The sequence below is a fragment of the Magallana gigas genome, chromosome 10 (genome assembly GCF_963853765.1).
Source record: "Magallana gigas chromosome 10, xbMagGiga1.1, whole genome shotgun sequence".
NCBI classification, from domain to species: domain Eukaryota; kingdom Metazoa; phylum Mollusca; class Bivalvia; order Ostreida; family Ostreidae; genus Magallana; species Magallana gigas.
The window spans coordinates 4,815,429-4,836,915 of record NC_088862.1 but is presented as its reverse complement, the minus strand read 5'-3'; the positions used below and the strand labels follow the sequence as shown (position 1 = coordinate 4,836,915).

The 21,487-nt window shown below is 32.1% G+C and overlaps 1 protein-coding gene and 1 long non-coding RNA gene across 3 annotated transcripts in view; one reads left to right on the top strand and one right to left on the bottom strand.

The window, feature by feature from the left end:
* Positions 1 to 382: 382 nt before the first annotated feature.
* Positions 383 to 6,781, bottom strand: LOC105322318 (uncharacterized). The gene is made up of 3 exons (XR_010709968.1): positions 6,485 to 6,781; positions 2,339 to 2,440; positions 383 to 1,035 (listed from the first exon to the last, which is right to left on the bottom strand). It is a non-coding gene; the product is annotated as an uncharacterized lncRNA (long non-coding RNA).
* Positions 906 to 21,487, top strand: part of LOC105322316 (uncharacterized) — an 86,265-nt gene continuing 65,683 nt past the window's right edge. Inside the window, exon 1 of one of the 2 annotated variants that reach the window (XM_066072988.1) lies at positions 906 to 1,014. In XM_066072988.1, coding sequence (XP_065929060.1) covers positions 921 to 1,014 — 94 coding nt within the window. In that variant the 5' untranslated portion in view covers positions 906 to 920. The remainder of the gene's footprint in view (positions 1,015 to 21,487) is intronic. The other variant, XM_066072989.1, reaches the window with a different exon arrangement.

Sequence of the window (21,487 nt, the reverse complement as noted above, 5' to 3'; positions counted from 1 at the left end):
ATTTTCTAAAATCAACAGAGAATTACTTGATTATGAGAGATATTATGATGGATAGGAAGTATATAAGTTAAATGCGTGCATAATACAAGCAAACAATATAATTTTTTAGAAGAAAAAAAAAATACCAATATTTGAATTACAAAGAAAATAATACAATTTTTTAGGAAATAAAAAATGTTACGAGAAGGTATTCTAACGACTTAAAACACATTTATTTTAAGCTCTCCCCTAAAAAAAACCCCTTAAAACACAACTGAAAACCAAATCAAAATATATCTGAACAAATTAATACATGTTCCCGAAGAAAAGCTTACCTGAATGTATTTGAATTATTTGTACTAATTGAATAACAAACATGCACTGAAGAAAAACACGAATCCGCTTGAGCAAAAACATTGTTTTAATGTCTGAAATTCAGTATAATGCCATTTCAGCAAAGTTATTCCTCCATTAAGCCCATTTAAGATTAAGCAACAGTTATGTCAATTCAATTTGAACTATTCAACTCTTAACTTAACATAATGCTGTCGATATCAATTTTGACATCCGTGTTATGAGTCTAATCGAATTAAAATTGTTGTTATAATCATTTATTGCTTTCATTAAAGCAAACACGGGCCTGGGTTACAGATTTAGTATGTTTCCGTTTCCGTAAAGCCCGTCGATTTTCCCTCCTAATATTGAAATCTATAAAAATAAGCTACTGATAAAACCTGGTCTAAGGCCAAACGGTATAGAGGTTATCAAAATTCTCAATTTGATAAAAAGTATTCATTTATCGTTTTTCTTGAATAAAAAAAAAAACAAATAAAAATTATAAATACAAAGCCATCAAAACGTTTCATGACTGGAATCTATGCGCTTTGTTTTTGAATATTTCAGACTTTCTTTACGAATTCTATTTCAGTATTGATCCCTGGATGTTGAATGCTCTTTTGTCGACTGCCACATCTAATTGTCGTGTGACGTCGTATTCCCTTGGTCGAAGGACTTTTTCTATAACAAACAAAGCAGGTTGGTCTTTTTGTTTCATATCTGCAAAGAAAATTATTTCGATCATTCAATTGTCTACAATTAAGTTATCTTTTAAAGGAGAAGCATCACCAGGTATTCTCATGTACTATCTTTTGATAATCATTGTTATTTCATTATCAATTAATGATTTAATTAAGACTAAATTAATTTAAATGAATAAAGAGGTTGATATATAAGTTAATCATAATTTTCAAAAAAATGAAAAATAACTGATTTTTTTTAAATTTTCACATTTAGACCTGCTAGAAAAGACATGTTCTCTGTAGAAAAATCAGACAGAGCAAAAACAAAGAATAAAAATTCAATATTGCGGAGCTTGGTGGCGAATTTAAGACCAGGTATATTTCATTTGCTCAAATCATCTCTAATGAAAAACAACTTTGCAAGTGAAGAAGGGTGAAAATAACACTTGGCGAAATTAACCATGTGTACAGTGTCGTTTAATAATAAATATTTCACATATTTTAGCTGTAAAATGGAAATATTTTTCTACATTTTTAAGACGGATCTCTTCTTTTTCAGTGGATTAGGAAGGCTAGATGGTAAAAAATTAACCACAATGTCTTCCTTTATTTTTTTTATATATGATATCTCTAAATTATAAACCATCATAAATAATAAACTTTTTATATATTTCAGCTTTGAAATTTGAATAGTTCGCTACATATTAGTGTATTATATAAAGCTCTGATGAAGGAGAATATTTGAGCATACAATGGTCACAATCATCTAGCCCTCTTCTTAAGGATCATTGACACACTCGGACTTCTACTTTTTATGACGTACGTCACAACATGGCGATTTCAGAGCATTGTAAAACAGTTTATAACGCTAAATTTTGTTGTTTATCTCTTGGTGCAATGGGTGTTGCTTTGGTCTACCAACCCGCAGATCCAAAGTTCGAATACTGCAGGGACTTTTATTTTCATGAAAATCGGTAAAATTAAAAGGAAACATATTCCCCCAAATTGATGGGTAATTTTCAAGTCGAACACATGCTAAAAATCTATACTTTTAAGTAATTTAGAGGTTCAGGCTTGTATGCAGAACTTTTTCCAGGTGTGTGGAGGACCGTTTAAGTTATTATGCCAACGACTATCCCCTTTAACTTTAAGTATTGAATTTGTGGAACATTTTTTCCTAAGCAATAGCTTTTAGCTCTTATTTTCGTATTTCAAATCTTTTAGTACTACTTTTTTGCAAACTACCAGAAAGCCTCCTTAGTTTACTGCAATGATTAGTAAATTATTATAGCAGCACTGTATCTTTGACAGTATTAGAGAATTGAAAGAATCTAAAATACCATTTGAATATTCGTACGGTATATCCTCTTCATTGGTTTGGAATCTCCTTAAAATATAGTCCTTCAGAAACATTTTCTGTGAATCGTCTATTGATCCAGACACTGCAAAAAGGCATAATTATGTTACATAGCAACGATTACAAATGTGTATCCAAACTAATCGTGCATTTGAATTTGTGCGTCATCGAGTGTGCATATATATAGTGCATTGTTTGATGAATTCCAATGTTATTATTCAGACAATAATAAACCTGTAATGAAATTCACTTAATATCATTATAGTTTCAATGATATTTAATGAAATCTTAAATTTTGATTATACCTATTTATTTAGTTGACCCCTCTTTTTAGAAAGTATATATTTCACCTTCCCGTTAAAAAAGCTTGGGTACCCAATGTACGAATTAAGCAAAATAGCTGGTTAAGTTTCAGTATATTTTAGAAACTAAACTCAATCTTAATCTGAGAACAAAAAATAGATCCAATCAGCTTAATCTGTTTTTGAGACAGTTTGTAATTCCCATGACTACTCGTACACTGCCATGCTCTGCATCATGCTTTCAACTTGTTAAAAAGCAATCCTAAAATCTTTTTTCTAATTTTGGAATTTTTTTTCTAGGCGATAATGTTCATATACCCAAACGGTTCCTCTCTATTAGGAGGAATCCCAAATGATACACACATGAAATATTGGTGATTTTAAGTTTATAAACTATTGGAAGTTGTACTACAGAGATTTTAAATCAATCAAAGTAATATCTATAATTTTCATTCTCATATAGTTTCAAGATTAAGAAAAACTACTTACAATTTCTATTGATCATCATTAATACTATCATTTCGTATAAAGGAATGAGTTATTAATTCATCATCAGTCCCTATGAGGCAAAAATGGTCATGTTATTCTTTTAAAAAGTAAAATAAAGTTAAAAATTAAAAAAAAAGATAGTAGTTTTATCGAGTGGCGACTTCCAGATTTGCACGTGGCGTTCGAATATTCTGAAACAAAGAATGCATTTAAGGAGGGTTTTTAAGAAATTATAGGAGTCTTATTCAGACTCTCATAAAGAAATGTTCAAAGAAGTAAGTGTTATTATAAATTGAACGATAAACATTATTTTTTCATGTCAGCATCATAAGTTACGTAAAAATCACAATTAAATAAACAAAATAAACCACCATTTCGGATTTTCCCACCACAGGATTAAAGAAGATTTCTAATCAAACACGTTAAATATTATCTCACTTTTTTTGACAGATTTTAACTAAATGAAACTTCGAACTTTTGCTTGGCGAAAGCCTTGTTTAAGGATTGTGTCCCTTGTCTCTCGGGGACGTTGACAAAGACGGGTTGCGTCTGAATTTCCTCGAATGACATACTGACATTCGAAACGATATGATATGATTAGGCATAAAACATTATTGTTCAAATATCACCCACATATGTTGTTACTTGAAATAACTTAAAAATTGGAGATTTTTTTTTAAAAATCTGCGTTCTGTACGTGATATTCCCTCGATGAGATGCAAAACGGTTGAATTGCGATACTAAGTACTTGCAAAAAGTAAAGAATCTATAGTAGTTTATGAAAGAGAAGCAAATTGTTTTAAAACTCGATCAAATGAATAACAGCATTATTGCATACACCTTAAAGGGACATGGTCACGATTTTGGTCAAAAATTATTTTTACGATTTTAATGTTTGTATAAACAATGCTTAAGTAAAGCATTTTTAATAAGCAACCAAACTTTGACTGTCATTCGTTGAGTTATAAGCAAGTTACAGAGCTTACAGTTCTTTGCTATGTAAACAAAGCTTTTGTTTAGATTTTGATAGTTAAAGTGAAAATTTCCGTTTTAGAATTGTATGTATGCTTAAATTGAATAAGAAGATACAAAATCAGCATGAAAAGGATTTTTACAGGTATAATGAACCTATTTTAACAAAAACAGGGCACGAACCTTGTTTACATTTCAAAGAATTGTGAGCTCTGTATCTTGCTTATAACTCTACGACTGACTCTCAAATGCCATTTAACTATTAAAAATGCACTCCTAAAGCATTGTAAATAATAAAAACAGAAAAAATGACCAAAATTATAACCATGCCCCTTTAAAACAAATTCCAATATTTGAGAATATAAACAATTGTCCACTGTCTTTTCGTTCAAGATCACGTTTGATTTTCAAAAATCATACATAAATACTTCAATAATGAATAAATCAGCATATCTTCCTTTAAAAAATAATATACGATCGCGATTTGTCGCTTTAATTTCGTCAATATCTTTTTTTGAATGTATATATCGGTCTATCGACCAACAATCAACAACATCATCCCTTATTGATCACTAGACTTTCATCAGTACATATAATCCATTTGTTTAAGGAGAAATATTTCACTGACTTGCTTCATTTTTCAACTTTTGAACATTTTAAATTGCCACTTTTCTGGAGGTTTTCTCCAGCAACTATAAAAAGGCATTTTAAGCAAGTTGCTCTATGGAATCAAGTTTTACATTCAGAGAAAACGATTCAATTTGCTATGTCGTTGTGCGGTACCGCACAACGAATTCTAAGTAAATATCATCAAAACAGTTATCAACCTATGATATTCTAAAGTTATCTTTAGCACAGAAAGAGAAACCAATATAGATGCGAATTTTGAGCTTGTAAAAGATTAAGGAGAGAAACCGTGTCAGACTATGGGTAAACGTTTAATCGGTTAGCAAACCATGCTTTTCCAAATTCTGTAAACGTATTATATTTGGCGTGTATGATATCTGGCGGAAATTAGTTTTTGAACAAGTTGTCGTGGATTTGAATTAGTGTATTCCTGAATTTGTCTATTCTTATACATATATGCATGGCATTTAGCGATGTACTTGAATTTGCGGAAGCCATATTTCGCCAAAAGCGCTAAATAGAATACAGCAAAATATTTTACGTTTACAGTATACCAACCATGTCATGAAATCAGAAGCAGCCCTGTATAACGATATCCCGAAGTATATAAGAGAAGAACGGGTTTCTTTGGTTAACTTATCCCTTTAAAGCGTTATGTGTATACAATTGTTTTTATTTTCTGTTTTTGTTTATATCCTAGTGCAATTTTAATGATTACCATTCTGTACCCTTGTAAATAATTAGATAATGAAATATAGTGAGTCATAATAAATTATGTTGGACATGTACATGAATCTCTCTATTCTAAAACGTGAAATCCGGGTTAAGTTGGGAATTTATAATTCTGATATGTGACGGTTTGGCACGATTTCCTATTTCAAGTAAGAAGGTTGTCCCAATTTAACATCAAGGGGTAATGACAGATTAACTGCTGCTTCAATTTCTTTTTATGATTTTCATAGGTCAACATAATATACTGCATCATACACATGTAGTGCAATTTGTTCATTGTAGTCTATGAGTCAAGAATTCGTTGTTTCGCCTTCACTACTAATATATGCCTAAAGGCAGAATATTGATAAATCATCACAATAGAACCTTGCTAAATCCAATGGTTGTGCAAATATGAAATGAGAAAAAATGACGTCTTTCTTTAACCCCCCCCCCCCCAATCAACATACTAAATAATCTTTTATATATATATATATATATATATATATATATATATATATATATATATATATATATATATATATATATATATATATATATATATATATATATATTAATTTCAATTTACCAACCTCAAAAAACTCAAACAATATATGTTTTAAAAAGAGTTATAGTTATACATCAGAATTTTGGCATAGGGACAACAATACGGGATAAAACAATAACCCTCTCATCTTATTCACCTATCCGTAGTTTTGTTCTTAAATGCATTACAGCATTACATTGATAAGTGTAATGGTAAATGTATTTTTTTCGGAGAGAGGGGTCATTTTTGTTTTGATTTACCTATGTATTTTGAAAACTGTTCCATACTATATTTAATGAAGTGTTCATGCAAAGTTTTAAGCTTTAAAATTTAAATATTTCCCTATATCTTTTTAATAAAGCTCCCTTTTTTGAAGAGATTAAAAACGCCCGAAGAAAAAGGCCACAATTATCCAACTCTCTGCATTTTAAATATCATTTATCACTTTGTAAAATATATAGATAAAAAAATACTATCTTACCTTGAATAAAATTTGTTAAAACCATTACTATTATACATTTAACGATGGTGAAGGAACTCATTTCCCTGTAATGTCGGTCCATCATTGAAAGTGTCGTCTTGATCACTATTATAGTCCATCAAATTCATTAATTCCCTCTTTCAATTCTTCAGGTGCACGATAGCTTCGTAATTTATCCTGAGTGTTTCTTTCCACTAGGAATTCAAATTCAATATCATAGTTTGTTCGTTGATTAGTCTAATCCCAAAAGGTTCTCCTAATTAACAGAATAAGATGCCCAGAGCTATATATTCCTAAAAACGTGTATTCTTTTTTATGATAATAATAATGCCAACTTCAAGCAAAATTAAAAAAAAATGGAATTGCACAATATAATAGATACGCTGAGAAAACTAAGAGAATTGGAGACAAACCATTTTCATTTGACATGTGTCAATGCAAAAAAGTGGGAGAAGAGTGAAATTAGAATAAAATGTATTGAGAATACTTGTCAGTTCTGTGTTAGGCGAGGATGGTGACTGTTAATGTATACGAAACTCTGTGGTAACCCACACCCACTGGGTAAACAATCCAAATTACGAATGTGAAGATAATTGTATTCACACTATAATTCCTTGTCAGAAATGACAATGTGATTACTAGAAACAACAAAGGATCGGAATCAGAATTCTTGCGTCATGGTTTATGATAGATTTAATTTCAACACGCCATTTATTCAAACATAGTAAAAGTCTTTTGAAACAACGTTATTGATATACACTTTTTATTAAATCAAAATTATAACACAAGTCTTGGCTACTTCTATGCTGCTTTTATTCTGGGTTTATTTTTTCTCAGAAGGACAAAACAGCATTGTAAATTCAAGCTAGGATAAAAAGAGTCAAGAAAAAAAAACAACAACAACACCTATGAATTAAGAAAATAAAACACCCACAAATTTACTTGATATTATGCCTTACCTAAAATGTTACTTTTTATTTGGTTTGGTTGCTAAGACGAGTCGATGAATTTCTCTTGGGAATGAACATGGCTTGTTCCTAATACCGTCTAAGAAAAAAGCTGGACGTTAACCGGAAATTAAGTTATATCTGGGATTTGTCTTAAACCATTATTTACTGCACCACAAATTAAATTAACGCCATCTTTCTCTTGCTATGGAAATTACATGTCGCTGCAGATCATTTTCAAATTAAAATTGGAATACATTTATTTTACCAAGAATCTGCTATAACATATGATAAACCGTCATGCAAAATATGTTGCGTATCAAAAAGCAACACTGTTGTGGTAGAAATTAATGTATGTCATTACGACTATTGAATTTTATAAAATTAATGTCTATACACCTGAATGTAATTTTTCAGTGGCATTCTTTTTTAGATACTACTTGTCAACATATCAATTTAAAATCTGATGAAATTAAATTTCTTGGTAAGTATGAATGATTAATATTTTTTAAAACAACGAGTACTGGGCAAAGGGTTCTATTTTGGTATTTAGCACTATTAATTAAGGTCTTCCGTTTCCAACGGAAGACCTTATTGTTTTTCTTAGGTTTCTTTTTCCCTATTATTAAGGTCTTCCGTTTCCAACGGAAGACCTTATTGTTATTGCTTTGTTTCTTTTTCCCTATTCTTATTAAGGTCTTCCGTTTTCCAACGGAAGACCTTATTGTTTTCGTACGGTTTCTTTTTAGGGTCTTCCGTTTCCAACGGAAGACCCTCTTGTTATTCTACGGTTTCTTTTTCTTTATTAGGGTCTTCCGTTTCCAACGGAAGACCCTCTTGTTATTCTTCGGTTTCTTTTTATTATTATTTTTTTTCTTTTTCTTTTTTTTCTGACTCCTTTTCGGCTTCATAACTCAAAAAGTTTTTAACTTATCTAAAAGAAACTTTCAGGGATTATGTGCAATTATAATGCCTCAAAGATGTTAAAGTTTCCATCACAACGTCACTTCCGTTTTGACGTTACGTCATTTTTAAACTTTAAAAAAAGTCATTTTGTCCGCGACATTTCTCAAAAACGCTTTAAGATAGAGTCTTGAAATTTTCTGTGGTTATGAATTTTGCAATTTACATGTGCAATAAGGCTGGAAATAAAAATCCGTCACTTTCGGTCGAAACCGGAAGTGAAACAAATTTTTCGAAAAAATGAATTTTCTGATCAAATCAAAAATGAATATGTGTTTTATAAAGCTTATCAAGCTGAATCTAACACTGAAATCCGTTTTAAAATCGGACAATGCATTAAAGAGATATCGGGGTTTAAAAATTGATTTTTCCGGAAATTTTGATTCCGCGTCCTTGGTTTAAAAAATAGTGTAATGTTCAAAGTAAAGTTAACTCGTACCAAAAAAAATTGTTAAGTCGTACTTGAACACATTCAGATTTTTTTTTGTTATGTCGTTCTTAAAATCAGGAAGGTTTTTGTTAAGTCGTACTTAAAATCATTCGGATTATGTTAAGTCGTACCAGGAATAATTCGATTGTTTCATCTTTTTATTTTAGTTACTCTTGTTATTGGTTCAAGAGCTCTGCTTCTTACAGGAACTTCCAGCTTTACTTCCGACATTAACGGAAGACCCACTCGTTGCTTTGCAACGAGCTTTGCTCTAGTTCTTATTATTCTTTTTTTTCTTTTTCTGACTTTTTTGGAGCGTTATTTCTCAAAAACTACCCAACCGATTTGCACGAAATTTTGTGGAGTGATAGAACAACACCGTCGCTACATATTTTTAAATTTTTGCATGATGACGTCACTTCCGGTTTCAGATATAGACGATTTTGTAAATTTTTAAGGGTCATTTTGTCCACGCATCTCCTCCGAAATTATTGAAGATAGAAGCTTGAAATTTTCAGGGGTTGTAGATGAATGTATGTAGATGTACCCCCATGCTTCCAATTATGAAAATTGCTCAAGGCCTCGAAGCTCGCCTGAACCTGAAAATTAGCACCAAATTTTTCCACGAAATTTTTGCACGTTTTCTGTAATACCTTTTGATGTGCACATAATTTGTTAAAACATGTAATGCAAAAGATGTTTTAATTTTCACGGGCTTTCCTTTGGTATCAAGAAAAAGGGGCTGACCCCTCAAATTAGGGGCCAAGGGGGCTCTAAAGTCTTCTTACAATAACTCTTTACTGAACAATAATTTGTAATTAATTATATAAGCAAAAATGTTCATTGTACAGCTGTTTATCAATACAGTATCATACTTAAGTCATATGTTACGTAATTAGGGGTTTCAAGGGACCAGAAGTTCAAAACTTTGATCATTAATATCTGAAAAAGGAGAAATATTTTTTAAAGCAATGTAGAACAAAAGTTGCTTAAAATGGTGTTCTTGTCAATATGCTACCTTGAATGTTTTTGTTTATGACCCCATTTAGGAGTTAGAGGGTCGGCCCCTAAAACACATTCGTACAGATATCTCAAGAACGGTTAACATTTCATGAACACTTGTTGAACAAAATATGTTTATATTAGCGAGACCTTTTATTTGATATCAAGAAAAAAAGGCTGGCCCCACACATTAGGGGCCAAAAGGGCTCTAATGTCTTTTTACAATAACTCTTTATTGAACAATATTTTGTTATTAATTATAGAAGCAAAAATGTTCATTGTTCAGCTGTTTATCTATACAGTACCATACCTAAGTCATATATTACGTAATTAGGGGTTCCAAGGGGCCAGAACTCAAAACTATGATCATTAATATCTGAAAAAGGATGAATATTTTAAAAAGCAATGTAGAACAAAAGTTGTTCAAAATAATGTTCTGAACAATATTAAACCAAAGATTTTGTTGTTAGTGGCCCCGGTAAGGGGTTAAAGGATCGGCCCCTAAAACACATTTGTACAGATATCTCGAGAACGGTTAACAATTCATGAACACTTGTAGAACAAAATACGTTTATATTAGCGAGACCTTTTATTTGATATCAAGAAAAAGGGGCTGGCCCCACAAATTAGGGGGTACAAGGGCTACTAAGTCTTTTTATGATAACTGTTTTCTGACCAATAATTTGATATTTATTATTAAGCAACAAAGCAGCCTTTATTAAGCTTAATTAAAAACTGAAATCCGTTTTAAAATCAGACAATGCATTACAGAGATATCGGGGTTTAAAAATTGATTTTTCCGGAAATTTAGTTTCCGCGTCCTTGGTTTAAAAAATAGCGTAATGTTTATAGTAAAATTAACTCGTACCAAAAATAATTGTTAAGTCGTACTTAAACACATTCGGATTTTTTTTTTGTTAAGTCGTTCTTGAAATCAAAAAGGTTTTTGTTAAATCATACTTAAAATCATTCGGGTTTTGTTAGGTCGTACCAGGAATAATTCGATTTTTTTCATCTTTTTATTTTAGTTACTCTTGTTATTGGTTTAAGAGCTCTGCTTCTTACAGGAACTTCGAGCTTTACTTCCGACATTAACGGAAGACCCACTCGTTGCTTTGCAACGAGCTTTGCTCTAGTTCCCTATTATTATTTTTTTTTTCTTACAAAATTTGTGCAGGCGATTTCTCAGAAATGGCTCAGCCGATTTTCGTGAAACTTTCAGATCTAATAGATATTAATCCGAACTTAATATACATTTTTTTATTTTGATGACGTCATTTCCGTTCTTGAGAAAATGACGTTTTAACGATTTTCAGAGGGTCGGCTTGTCCAGGGATCTCCTCCTAAACGGTAAAAGATATTGAGTTCAAACTTTCAGGGATTGTAGACAAGAGATTGTAGATGTGCTATTTGGCATTCATATTTGTCATGCTCAAAAGGCGTTTAAGCTCGTCTGGTCCCGAAAATTGAGACTAAAAAAACGTCGTTATTTTTAACGGTTTTCTTAGTTTATCTCTTTTCTGAAAAATATTTTGTTAACACATGTATTGCAAAAAAAGTTCATATTTACAAGACTTTTCATTTGATATCAAGAAAAAGGGGCTGGCCCCTCAAATTAAGGGACCAAAGGGCTCTAAAGTCTTTCATCTGTAGCCCTTTACTGAGGGATATTTTGTGAAACGTTATAGAAGCAAATATGTTTATCTTACAGTTATTTATCCAAGCAATGTAATGATTTTATCATGTGTTACGTAATTAGTGGTTTTTAGGGGCCAAAAGTCTAGAATTTTGACCACCCATATCTCAGAAAGAAAAAATATTTTGACATGCAGTATAGAAGTAAAAATAGTCAAAATGATGTACTAAATAATATGCAATTTTCAAAATTTCGTTAAATAGCCCCTATAAGGAGTTAAGGGATCGGCCCCTAAAACGTTCTTTCCCATATATCTCAAGAACGGTAACGAATCTCTTAACACGTATTGAACAAAATGTGTTGAAATTTAGATGACCTTTAATTTAATATCAACAAAACGGGGTTGACCCCTAAAATTTCGGGGCCAAAGGGCTCTAAAGTCTTTCATCTGTATGCCTTTACTGAGGGATATTTTGTGAAAGGTTATAGAAGCAAATATGTTAATCTTATAGTTATGTATCCAAGCAACGTAATGATTTTATCATGTGTTACGTAATTAGGGGTTTTTAGGGGCCAAAAGTTCAAAATTTTGACCACCCATATCTCAGAAAGGAAAAATATTTTGAAATGCATTGTAGAAGAAAAGATGCTCAAAATGATGTACTTAACAATATGCAGTATTCAAATTTTCCTAAAACGGTCCCTATAAGGAGATAAGGGATCGGCCCCTAAAACGTTCTTTCCCATACATCTCAAGAACAATAACGAATTTTTAACACCCGTTGAACAATGTGTTTTTAGAATTAAATGACCCTCAAACAATGTAATGATTTTATCATGTGTTACGTAATAAGGGTTTTTTAGGGGTCACAATATCAAAAAGTTATATCACTTGTATCTTGTAAAGGTGGCAGGGGATAGTTTTTTGGTCGAGGAAATTTGAGACAGATAGTGCTCATATATGTGATTTAATTTTTCAGTGGATTTTTAAATTTGCCAAAATTGATTTGCATGCAGGGGCCACATGGTCCCGAATCTTGAGAATTTTTAAACATTTCAGAATAAAACAAGTACAACTTACATATAGCACTATATAGAATAGCCGGGGACGGTCTCAAAATCTTCTGAAAAATTGTTCTTTCTTCACATTTTCACGGGTCCAGCACCACCCTCCAGTCCCGAGCACCTGCCATAAACTACCATAGGATTGGTAGCTCAATGTACTATGTATACCCATGCAAATAATCACCAATTGATGGGGGGTCAATCACCTTCTTTTCGAGTTACATTTCGTGTTCTGAACCTACCCTACTTTTCAAGCACTAAACCGAAAGTAAAAATTTTGGCCACAGTATCGCATTTTCATTCCATATCTGACCAGTATTAAAGTGTCATATATCAATGAAATTGAAATGAGCTCCTCTATCCACAACATGAATGCAATAAATATTCTAGCAATTTAAACCTCTCATACATGTATAACCAGCGAAACCTCAAAAAAAATATTTTGACAAGTAATATACAGAAGAAAATATGCTCATAATGATATGTATAAATTAATAATAGTTTTTTTAATTGATTTGTCAGTGTCTAGGCAGATTACATCTGAAAATACATCAAAAAGAAAAAAATCACGGAACACACAAACCGAAATAGTATCGAGTGGTTTAATTTGATGGATTAAATTTTTCGTAAGAGTTATCTAATAAAGTTGATGTCATATTCGAATACACTTGGCGTCGTCTGAGAAGAAACTGCGCAAATACAAGATATTGTGGGACATCGTTGAAATTTGAAGACATTGATCAAGATACATATATCATTAGATATTTAACAGCACAGGAAATATAAGCATTGATCTGAAGTGTGTGTAGTCGATTATTTGACCGATTATTTGATCAGTGCATTGAGCATCGTAAGTATTTATGCCCGAATTATTGTCGAACAAAGTAATCTTTGACAGTTTGTAGTTATACCATTGACGGAATGAAAATTTACTTCGCTCGACGATTGAGTTTATTTAACACGTTACCGTTTATGTGTTTGTATACTGTGATAGATAGAACTGCCAAGTTCAAACTCCTATGACAAAACAGCTGTTTAACAGGTCCAGCACAATCTCTTGATTAACTATACATGTATAGCTTGGACAAAAAACAAACTATATAACTTATTAAGCTATTCAGAGTATCTTGATTTATCAATTTTGTCATACATTTTTCTTAAAATGTTTATATTTTAAGCATGTATAAAAATTCGCACTTTGGTGCAGTGATAGTTTTCAACTTTGAACTGTTCTGTAAATGAAATTGTATCTCCTTTTGGGGTAATTGATTCATGACCACACGTTACTTCTTGAATGAAATATAAAGGAAGTCAGTTATGGTAAACAAGACAACTGATTGGCATAGTAATTCAGCACATCAGAAGAATTCTTATCCACACCTCAATGTACAAAAAGTGGAGGACAGGGAGTCAAGTGAAGTTGTACCCAAAGCGACTCATACCCAAACAAACTAAGTATCGATTGGTTTGGTGGTAAACATGTTTAATTGGGTTGTAAATGTAAAATATATAATCTGTTAAGGTTAGGTTTTTATATAATTGCAATACTAAATTTAGAAATAAATGTAGAATTTTTTATAATATAATGTCATGTCCTTTAAGTAGTGCTGAAACGAATACCATAAATCAGTATTCGAATATTCGTGAGTGCTATTCAATTCATATTCAAATATTTGTAGATGTCAAAGACAAGGTATTAAGTTTGTATTACTAAGTGGGTGTATGTGTAGACTGCTTAAACACGTCAGTTCGAAGTTGACACTTAACGCATGAGTATTCATTGAATTGGGTGTACATTTATCTTTTAAGCAAATAATATACTGATAATTTTTTAAAAATGTCCTTTAAATAGAATCACAAGTTTGATTACTTCTTTAATAATATACTACAGTCCAAACTCCTGTGTGAGACCGATACGTAGCTTCGTAAGTCATTCCAAATATTTCCGCCATGTTTGATATAGTATTAAAAAGAAAACTGATAGCGCTCATAGTTCTAGAAATGTTCTGTTTATTTGAGAGAGAAAAAACAAATTATATCAAGGTATCTTTTTAAAAAAAACTTTCGATGTACCTTTCGATATTAACTCTCCGTAGCTCGCACTCGATCAAACATTTAAGCAAATTATTTCTTCAGGGTCTATTATGAATTGATAAATCCAGAATGTTTGTCTCCGTTCGATGTCAACCATGCTTTTACTTTCAAGGTAAACAAGCATGGCAGAAGAGTCTATATTACTGGGTTAAGTAATAGATTCTACCAAGCATGGCATTCATAGATGGCTTGTCTTTTCTTTCGTTCAAAGTAAAATTGTCCAGCTTCTCCTTTCCATTGTAACGAAATAACATGATGCTGCTTAGTTTACAATGCTTAATATGGGTGTTAGACATGTGATCGAATATTCGAATGCTAAATATACATTCGAATATTAGAAATTTGCTATTCATTCGCGAATATTCATACATTCGTTTCAGCACTACCTTTAAGTTAGCCTAAGATTGAGGTTCTTATATCAACATTTGATAGAAAATTCTGTTTAAATACAATCTTTTCTTTAAAATACTGATTAATTAGATTCACAAATTTAAAAATTCTTCACACTCTTTGAAGGCAGACATAGCATTATAATTAATGTCATTTTTTACTCGACAATTTGATTACAAGTCTGTTTGGGTATGAGTCAGTTTAGTTAAGAGTTGACTGTAATTCATGGACAGTTACCAAAACAATGGAATATATTTTAAACCTAAAATTGTTCAAAAGCTGCAATGTTAAAACTCTCTAATAAGGGTTACTTTTTTAATGGTCAATGATGCAAATATGAGTAGTTAGTTAATTGGGATTTTTCGTTTATTACTTAAAATAAATGAAAAAAATGCTTATATATAGCTTTATCAAGCTATTTTGAATACCTTAATGAAGAAATTGTGGTGGACCTGTCTAACAAAAAGTAGGATACATTGAATACGTTATACGATAATTTAAAGTGTGGATGCTGCATCTTACATTTAGGAAATAGGCTTGCTGATATTGCACGAGAAATCTAGAGAATTACCCCAGTGTGCTAAGATGTTTTTAAATATGGCTAAGTCACAGACCTCTTAATATCTGTGTAGGTAATAGAAGTACATGAACTTTCTTTTTATAAATTATGTATACTTTGATTGTCAGACCGGATCAAATATCGGTGCCAAATAACTCAGTTGGTAGAGCACCGGACTGGAGATTTAGGGGGCCCAGGTTCAAATCCTTGACTGTTCCGTCATTATTTCTCCCATCCTGTCACAATACTATAGTTTGTTTAAAAATATTTATGCAGCATGTTAGGACGACTTTTAATAAAAATAGACATACCTGCGAAAGAACTGCAATTGAAATAGATGTCAAAGGGAAATTTTTCAAGATACTTTCATTTACACAGTCATTATCATTTTTCCCTTGAAAAATATCTTGCGGAAATTTATCATGCAGAATTTTGACATATTTTCTCCATTTGAAAGTCAGTCTGAATAGCTTGCACAGTTTCTCAACATAATCATCCAGGTCTGTTGCTATACAAAATCCTCAAACGTAAGATTTTTTAGCCATGTATAAAACCTGATAAGCTTTGAGTGGCTTTTCACGGGAGAAATCTTAAAAAATGTTCATACTCTTGAATGAACAATGAAGTCTGAGGTATTTATAAATATCCATTGATAAAGCAAAATGTGAATGATAAGAAGTCACTGTAATGAGTTGAAGTCGACTTGAAGATACTTCCTGTCCAAGACTGACCAAAAGTGATATTTTCGATGTATTTACAGAATTGAAAAATCCACCCACTCTTTCCAATTGTCTCATTTAACATTACATATCGTTAATGTTCATTTGACCTTGAAATAACATCTGTTATGATAATTGCTCTGAAAATGAAAAAGAATCAACATATTTTTACCCTATTATTGTAAATATGCATCATAAATGTAGAAAACATGTAGAATTTGAACATTTTTCGTGGATTAATCATGCGTCCCCAGCTACCTGGTTGTGTTTGAATTTCATTTTAATTAAAAGCAGGTATCACACTTGTAGGTCTTACCAGCAAAGTTAAAAGGAGACTAGAAACCAGAATAAATGAAATATACACAAAATATGATAAATATAAGCTTACTTTCTATGAAAACAAGAAATCACATTAAGGGTGGCATGTCTTTTTGTGAATAAAAATGCTACAGATCATCCATTTACCAAAAAAAAAGATCAATTAATATCAGTGATGGTTGTTTTCAAATATGTGTGAGAAATGACTCAAGGAAATTTCTTCAAGTTTCATAATATTAGGTTAAAGTGTTTAAACTAATGCTTCTTATGAAAATCAAAAGATAGGGGGAGGGTATACATATAAGGGCATTTCTAAGTGATGTGATGCTTTTATCATAATACTATCATGTAGGTGTATATAGAATTGAATAAGGTTTCTTATTTAAGGAGGTTGAACAACAATTGACCTCTAAAAGATTAGGTATAGATGCTTTACTTATGAAGAACCCTATGAATCTGTGTTAAATAGTTGAAAGTGGAAATGGTGGGTTCACTTAAATGGCCATAATTTTCTAAATCTTCTATGGAATTGGCAAAATGTGGTATACTCTTTCTCAGAATAGCATAAGCTTTTTATTTTCTAAGACAAAATTACTTTTCAGAGAATGTTAGTGTAAGTTAAAAGTAGCAAGGGACAGTTTCTGATAAAGTACCTGTCAATATTTTTGAGAATTGCTGTACTTAAAGGATTATGAGTGTTGCTAAAATTCATGAAATGATTTTTAATGATTATCATTAGTTAGAGGGATGTCTCTTGTTGAAATTAATATGCAATATGTAGGCCCCATATGTTAGGTACATGGAAATTAGAAGTAAATTGCAAAACCTGCGGCTATGACTGTTGTGTTGACTTTCCACAGTGAAATTGCAAGTTACAGACGGGAGGTAAAATAACACGAAAAGTAGGTGGATGGGACATTGTGAACTTTACACCCATAAGTTTAGGACATGTGATGGTGCAACATGCACACAGTACGAAAGGTCAACCCTTTGCAAGGAATTAGCTGGGGAAGGTCTATAAAGCTGAAAAATCATGAAAAATTAGCAAAATATGAAAGGGTCAAAATCTCATAAAAACCAGTATGTAGAAAATTTTACAGGTTATAACTTTCTTCAGAAATTGGTGATTGGTTTAAAAAGTATGATTTAAGGGATTTATGCTAAATGGGAACTGAGGAAATTCTATTTACAGAGTTCCAAAGACACACATCCCTTGGCTACAGTAAATTGTATAAAAAAAAAACTATCCTGTGCCACCTTAAAAGCTGTTTAAAAGAGTATCATTTTGATGTTAAGAGGTAAATAAAAATTGATGAAATAACCATATCACTGCATATCATGCATATAGAGTATTAAGAGGGAGTGATAGTTGTCACCATATTTAGACTGTATCAGTCTCCTTATAAAGAAGTGTTTATGTAAAAATAAAGGAAAGTCCCCAATTTTTAAATATTAAATGTATGACATTTTTAATCGAGTGTTCCAAAGCAAACATCTTGTTATTGGAAAAGTGAGCGGGCGGCTGCCAAAACGATACCCTTTTAATACAGATAACTCTTCCAAAAGATAGGAAGTTGTTGTTTTGCAGATCAAATGTACATACTGTAGACGTACTTTTGTCCGCGTGGTATAAATTTACGCTATGATCGCGGCCACAAATTTTCCGCGGAATTTTTTCCCAGTGTACTTAAAGTGCATTTTGGAATGAAATTTTGAAATTGCATTACATGAATAAGGATAATCGGAAGTTACTTCGTTATATTAAACTTGCATATACGTGTACCCAATGTATATCATTTTTATCTATGCAAGCTGTCAAACAAATTTGTATTGAGAATTCACATAATAAATAATTTAATCTCCTAAAGATTTGAATTTTCTGTAAATTTACTTGCATGAAATTTAAACTTTTACCAGCTTGAGATAACGGCACGTGTCAGACGACAAATAGCCTCAAGCGGTTCTGTCTTTCAATGACCCAATTAACTAAACGCTAGACCCGTGTTTTTAATGCAATTTTTAGATCCCTTTGTGCTCTGACTTATAATTGATAAAACTGATCAACTCATAATTTAAACGACATGTGAACCACTAAATTGACAGTTAATAAAGATAACGAGACGATTTTAGCCAGCGTCGGAACATCTTGACGGCTAACTAATGACTACCGACCAGTGCACAACCGATAATTACTGTTCTCTGTGAACAGTTCTTACAATTTAAGTCCAAAGTTGGACAAATTCTAGGTAATGAAAATCGCTCAGAACTAAATTTAATAATAATTATTCAAATGATTTTTTTTTCATTCAAAGAATCCGCGTAAATTTTTACCCGCGGATTAAATTGATATTGTGATTCCGCGGAATTATGACCCCGTGGAAAAAAATACGTCTACAGTATATCAGAGCTGTGCTTTTTACTTGAAATTTTATTTATGATATTTTTGTTATAAAAATACCAGCTGCTGAACTTGGGTAATTCTCTCACAGAATATTGCATGTAGGGTACCCCATTTCTCTGGATGTGTTGTGTTTTATCAATTCAGGGTTAACATACTGTTCACACAAAAGAAAAACCCGGTTTGCTGTAACATTAACAGCTTTTCTCTTGTTACTAAATTATAGTATATAGTTAAACAAAATCATATCTTAAAATTTAATGGTATATCTGATGTTTACATTGTTGCCCACCCAGCCCCCTTACTGTAAATGAAATCCTCATTAAAGAAAATTTTAGTCCTATGGGATCAATTTTTAAACGGGTTTTTAAAAAAATAATTGAAAACAATGATTGAAATAGTAAAAAATTGGTAGGCAGACAGCTGCCAAATGGTTACCCTACCCCTATGGTACAAATAACACTTTCAGCTGTTGAACTTTTTAGTTCAATTTAAAGTTCTTTATTCCAAGAGATAACTATTTTATTATTAGATAGATATTATATAAATAGTGCCTGTTTAAGAGGGCAACAGTTGAAATTGACACCCCGATAAAACTATTTTCAACCGACGGGAAGAGGAGGTTGACAATGGTTTTGGAGGGGTGTCAATTTCAACTGTTATCCTCCCAAACAGGCACTATTTATTTTATTATACTGAATGTCTTATTATTAAAGAAAATTTTACTGCTTTGACATAGAAATGACGTGAATTCTATGGCGAACCGAACAGGTTTTATACAGAGAGGAGCTTTATCTGGCTATTTTTATTTGATGCAAAGGGAGCTATGTTTAATTTCACTATGTGGTTATTTCTCTATAACAAATGAAAAAAGGGATACACAAATTTCTTTACGCATTACGTTTACTGTAAGTTACATTAATGAGCTTAAATCTGACATCTTTGATTTTTAGCTCACCGAGACGAAGTAAAGGGGAGCTCATGCTATAACCCCGGCGTCAACGTCGGCATCCGGACCTGGTTAAAGTTTTTGTTGCAGGTCCTGTATCTAAGATATTACTTGTCCTATCTTCACCAAACTTGCATGGATCATGCATCTGGGCCTACTTGTGTGGAGGCATCCTTAGATAGTGTAGATTCAAATTGGCTCGAATCATGGTCCCTTGGGGTAAGGTGGAGCCACAATCAGGAGTCAAATTTTTGCACAGGAATATAAAGAGAAATTTTATTTTAAATCTTTTACTTCGAACACGACTGGCCAGAAAAGCTCTAACTTGTGTGAAGTATCATCAGGTAGGGTAGATTCATATTGGTCAAATTATGATCCCCGGGGGTAGGGTAGGGGCACAATTGGGACTGGTTAAATCTTTACAAAGGAATATATTAAGAAAAATCTTTTTCTTTAAAAAAAAATTCTTAGAAAAGGTGCAACATTAGTGAAAGCAACCTTGGAATAGTGTAGACTCAAATTTGACAAAATCATATTTTTCAGGAGTAGGATGGAGCCACATGGGGTGGGAGTCCAATTTTACAAAAGAAAACAGTTTAAATTCAGCAAAATTCAAATGTTATAATATATGGTTTAACTTATATGCAAGCATTTTGACATATTTTTTAATCTTTAAAATTGTTTAGAGGTTGGCCTCTGGACAATTCTTGGGGTTCACATGTTTGATGTAGGTTTATATCCCATTTGATTTAGATCTTCTTGAGAATTGTAATGTTCAATATGTGAAATTACTATACTGTGACAAAAAGGGATCTATGATAAACAGAATATCCAGGGATATTTTTATATACAGGATCTGTTGAATAACATTGTCCATATTTTTTTTGGGTATATTGCTCCGTAAAGCTGATTTTATAATGTCTATTGTTGCTCAGGTGAGCAACGTGGCCTGTGGGTCTCTTGTTAGAGCTGGTTAAAGTTTTGTTGCAGGTGCCCTCTGATGATTATATCTTAGTTACTACTGGTTTTAACTTCACTAAACTTGCATGAATGGTGCGTCTTATGATACTGATGCTCCAGACAGGCTTGACTGCTGAATCTTAGCCATAGGTTTCAGATGCTGGAGAAAGTTTAGGTTTTTAGAGCTGTTTAAAATTTTTGTTGCAGGTGCTCTCTGATGATTATATCTTAGTTACTTCTGGTCCTAACTTCATCAAACTTGCACGGATGGTGTGTCTTATGATACTGATGCATCTGACAGGCAATAATGCTGAATCTGAGCCATAGCTTGCAGATGCTGGATGAGGTTAAGGTTTTTAGAGCTCGTTAAAGTTTTTGAAACAGGTGCCCTCCGATGGTGATATCTTAGTTATTACTTGTCTTAACTTCACCAAACTTGCATGGATGATGCGTCTTATGATACTGATGCACCTGACAGGCTTGAATGCTGAATCTGCATTGATGCTTGATAAAGTAAAGTTTTTTGGAACAGATCACATGTTTAATAGATAATAGTACATGTACTATTTCAAA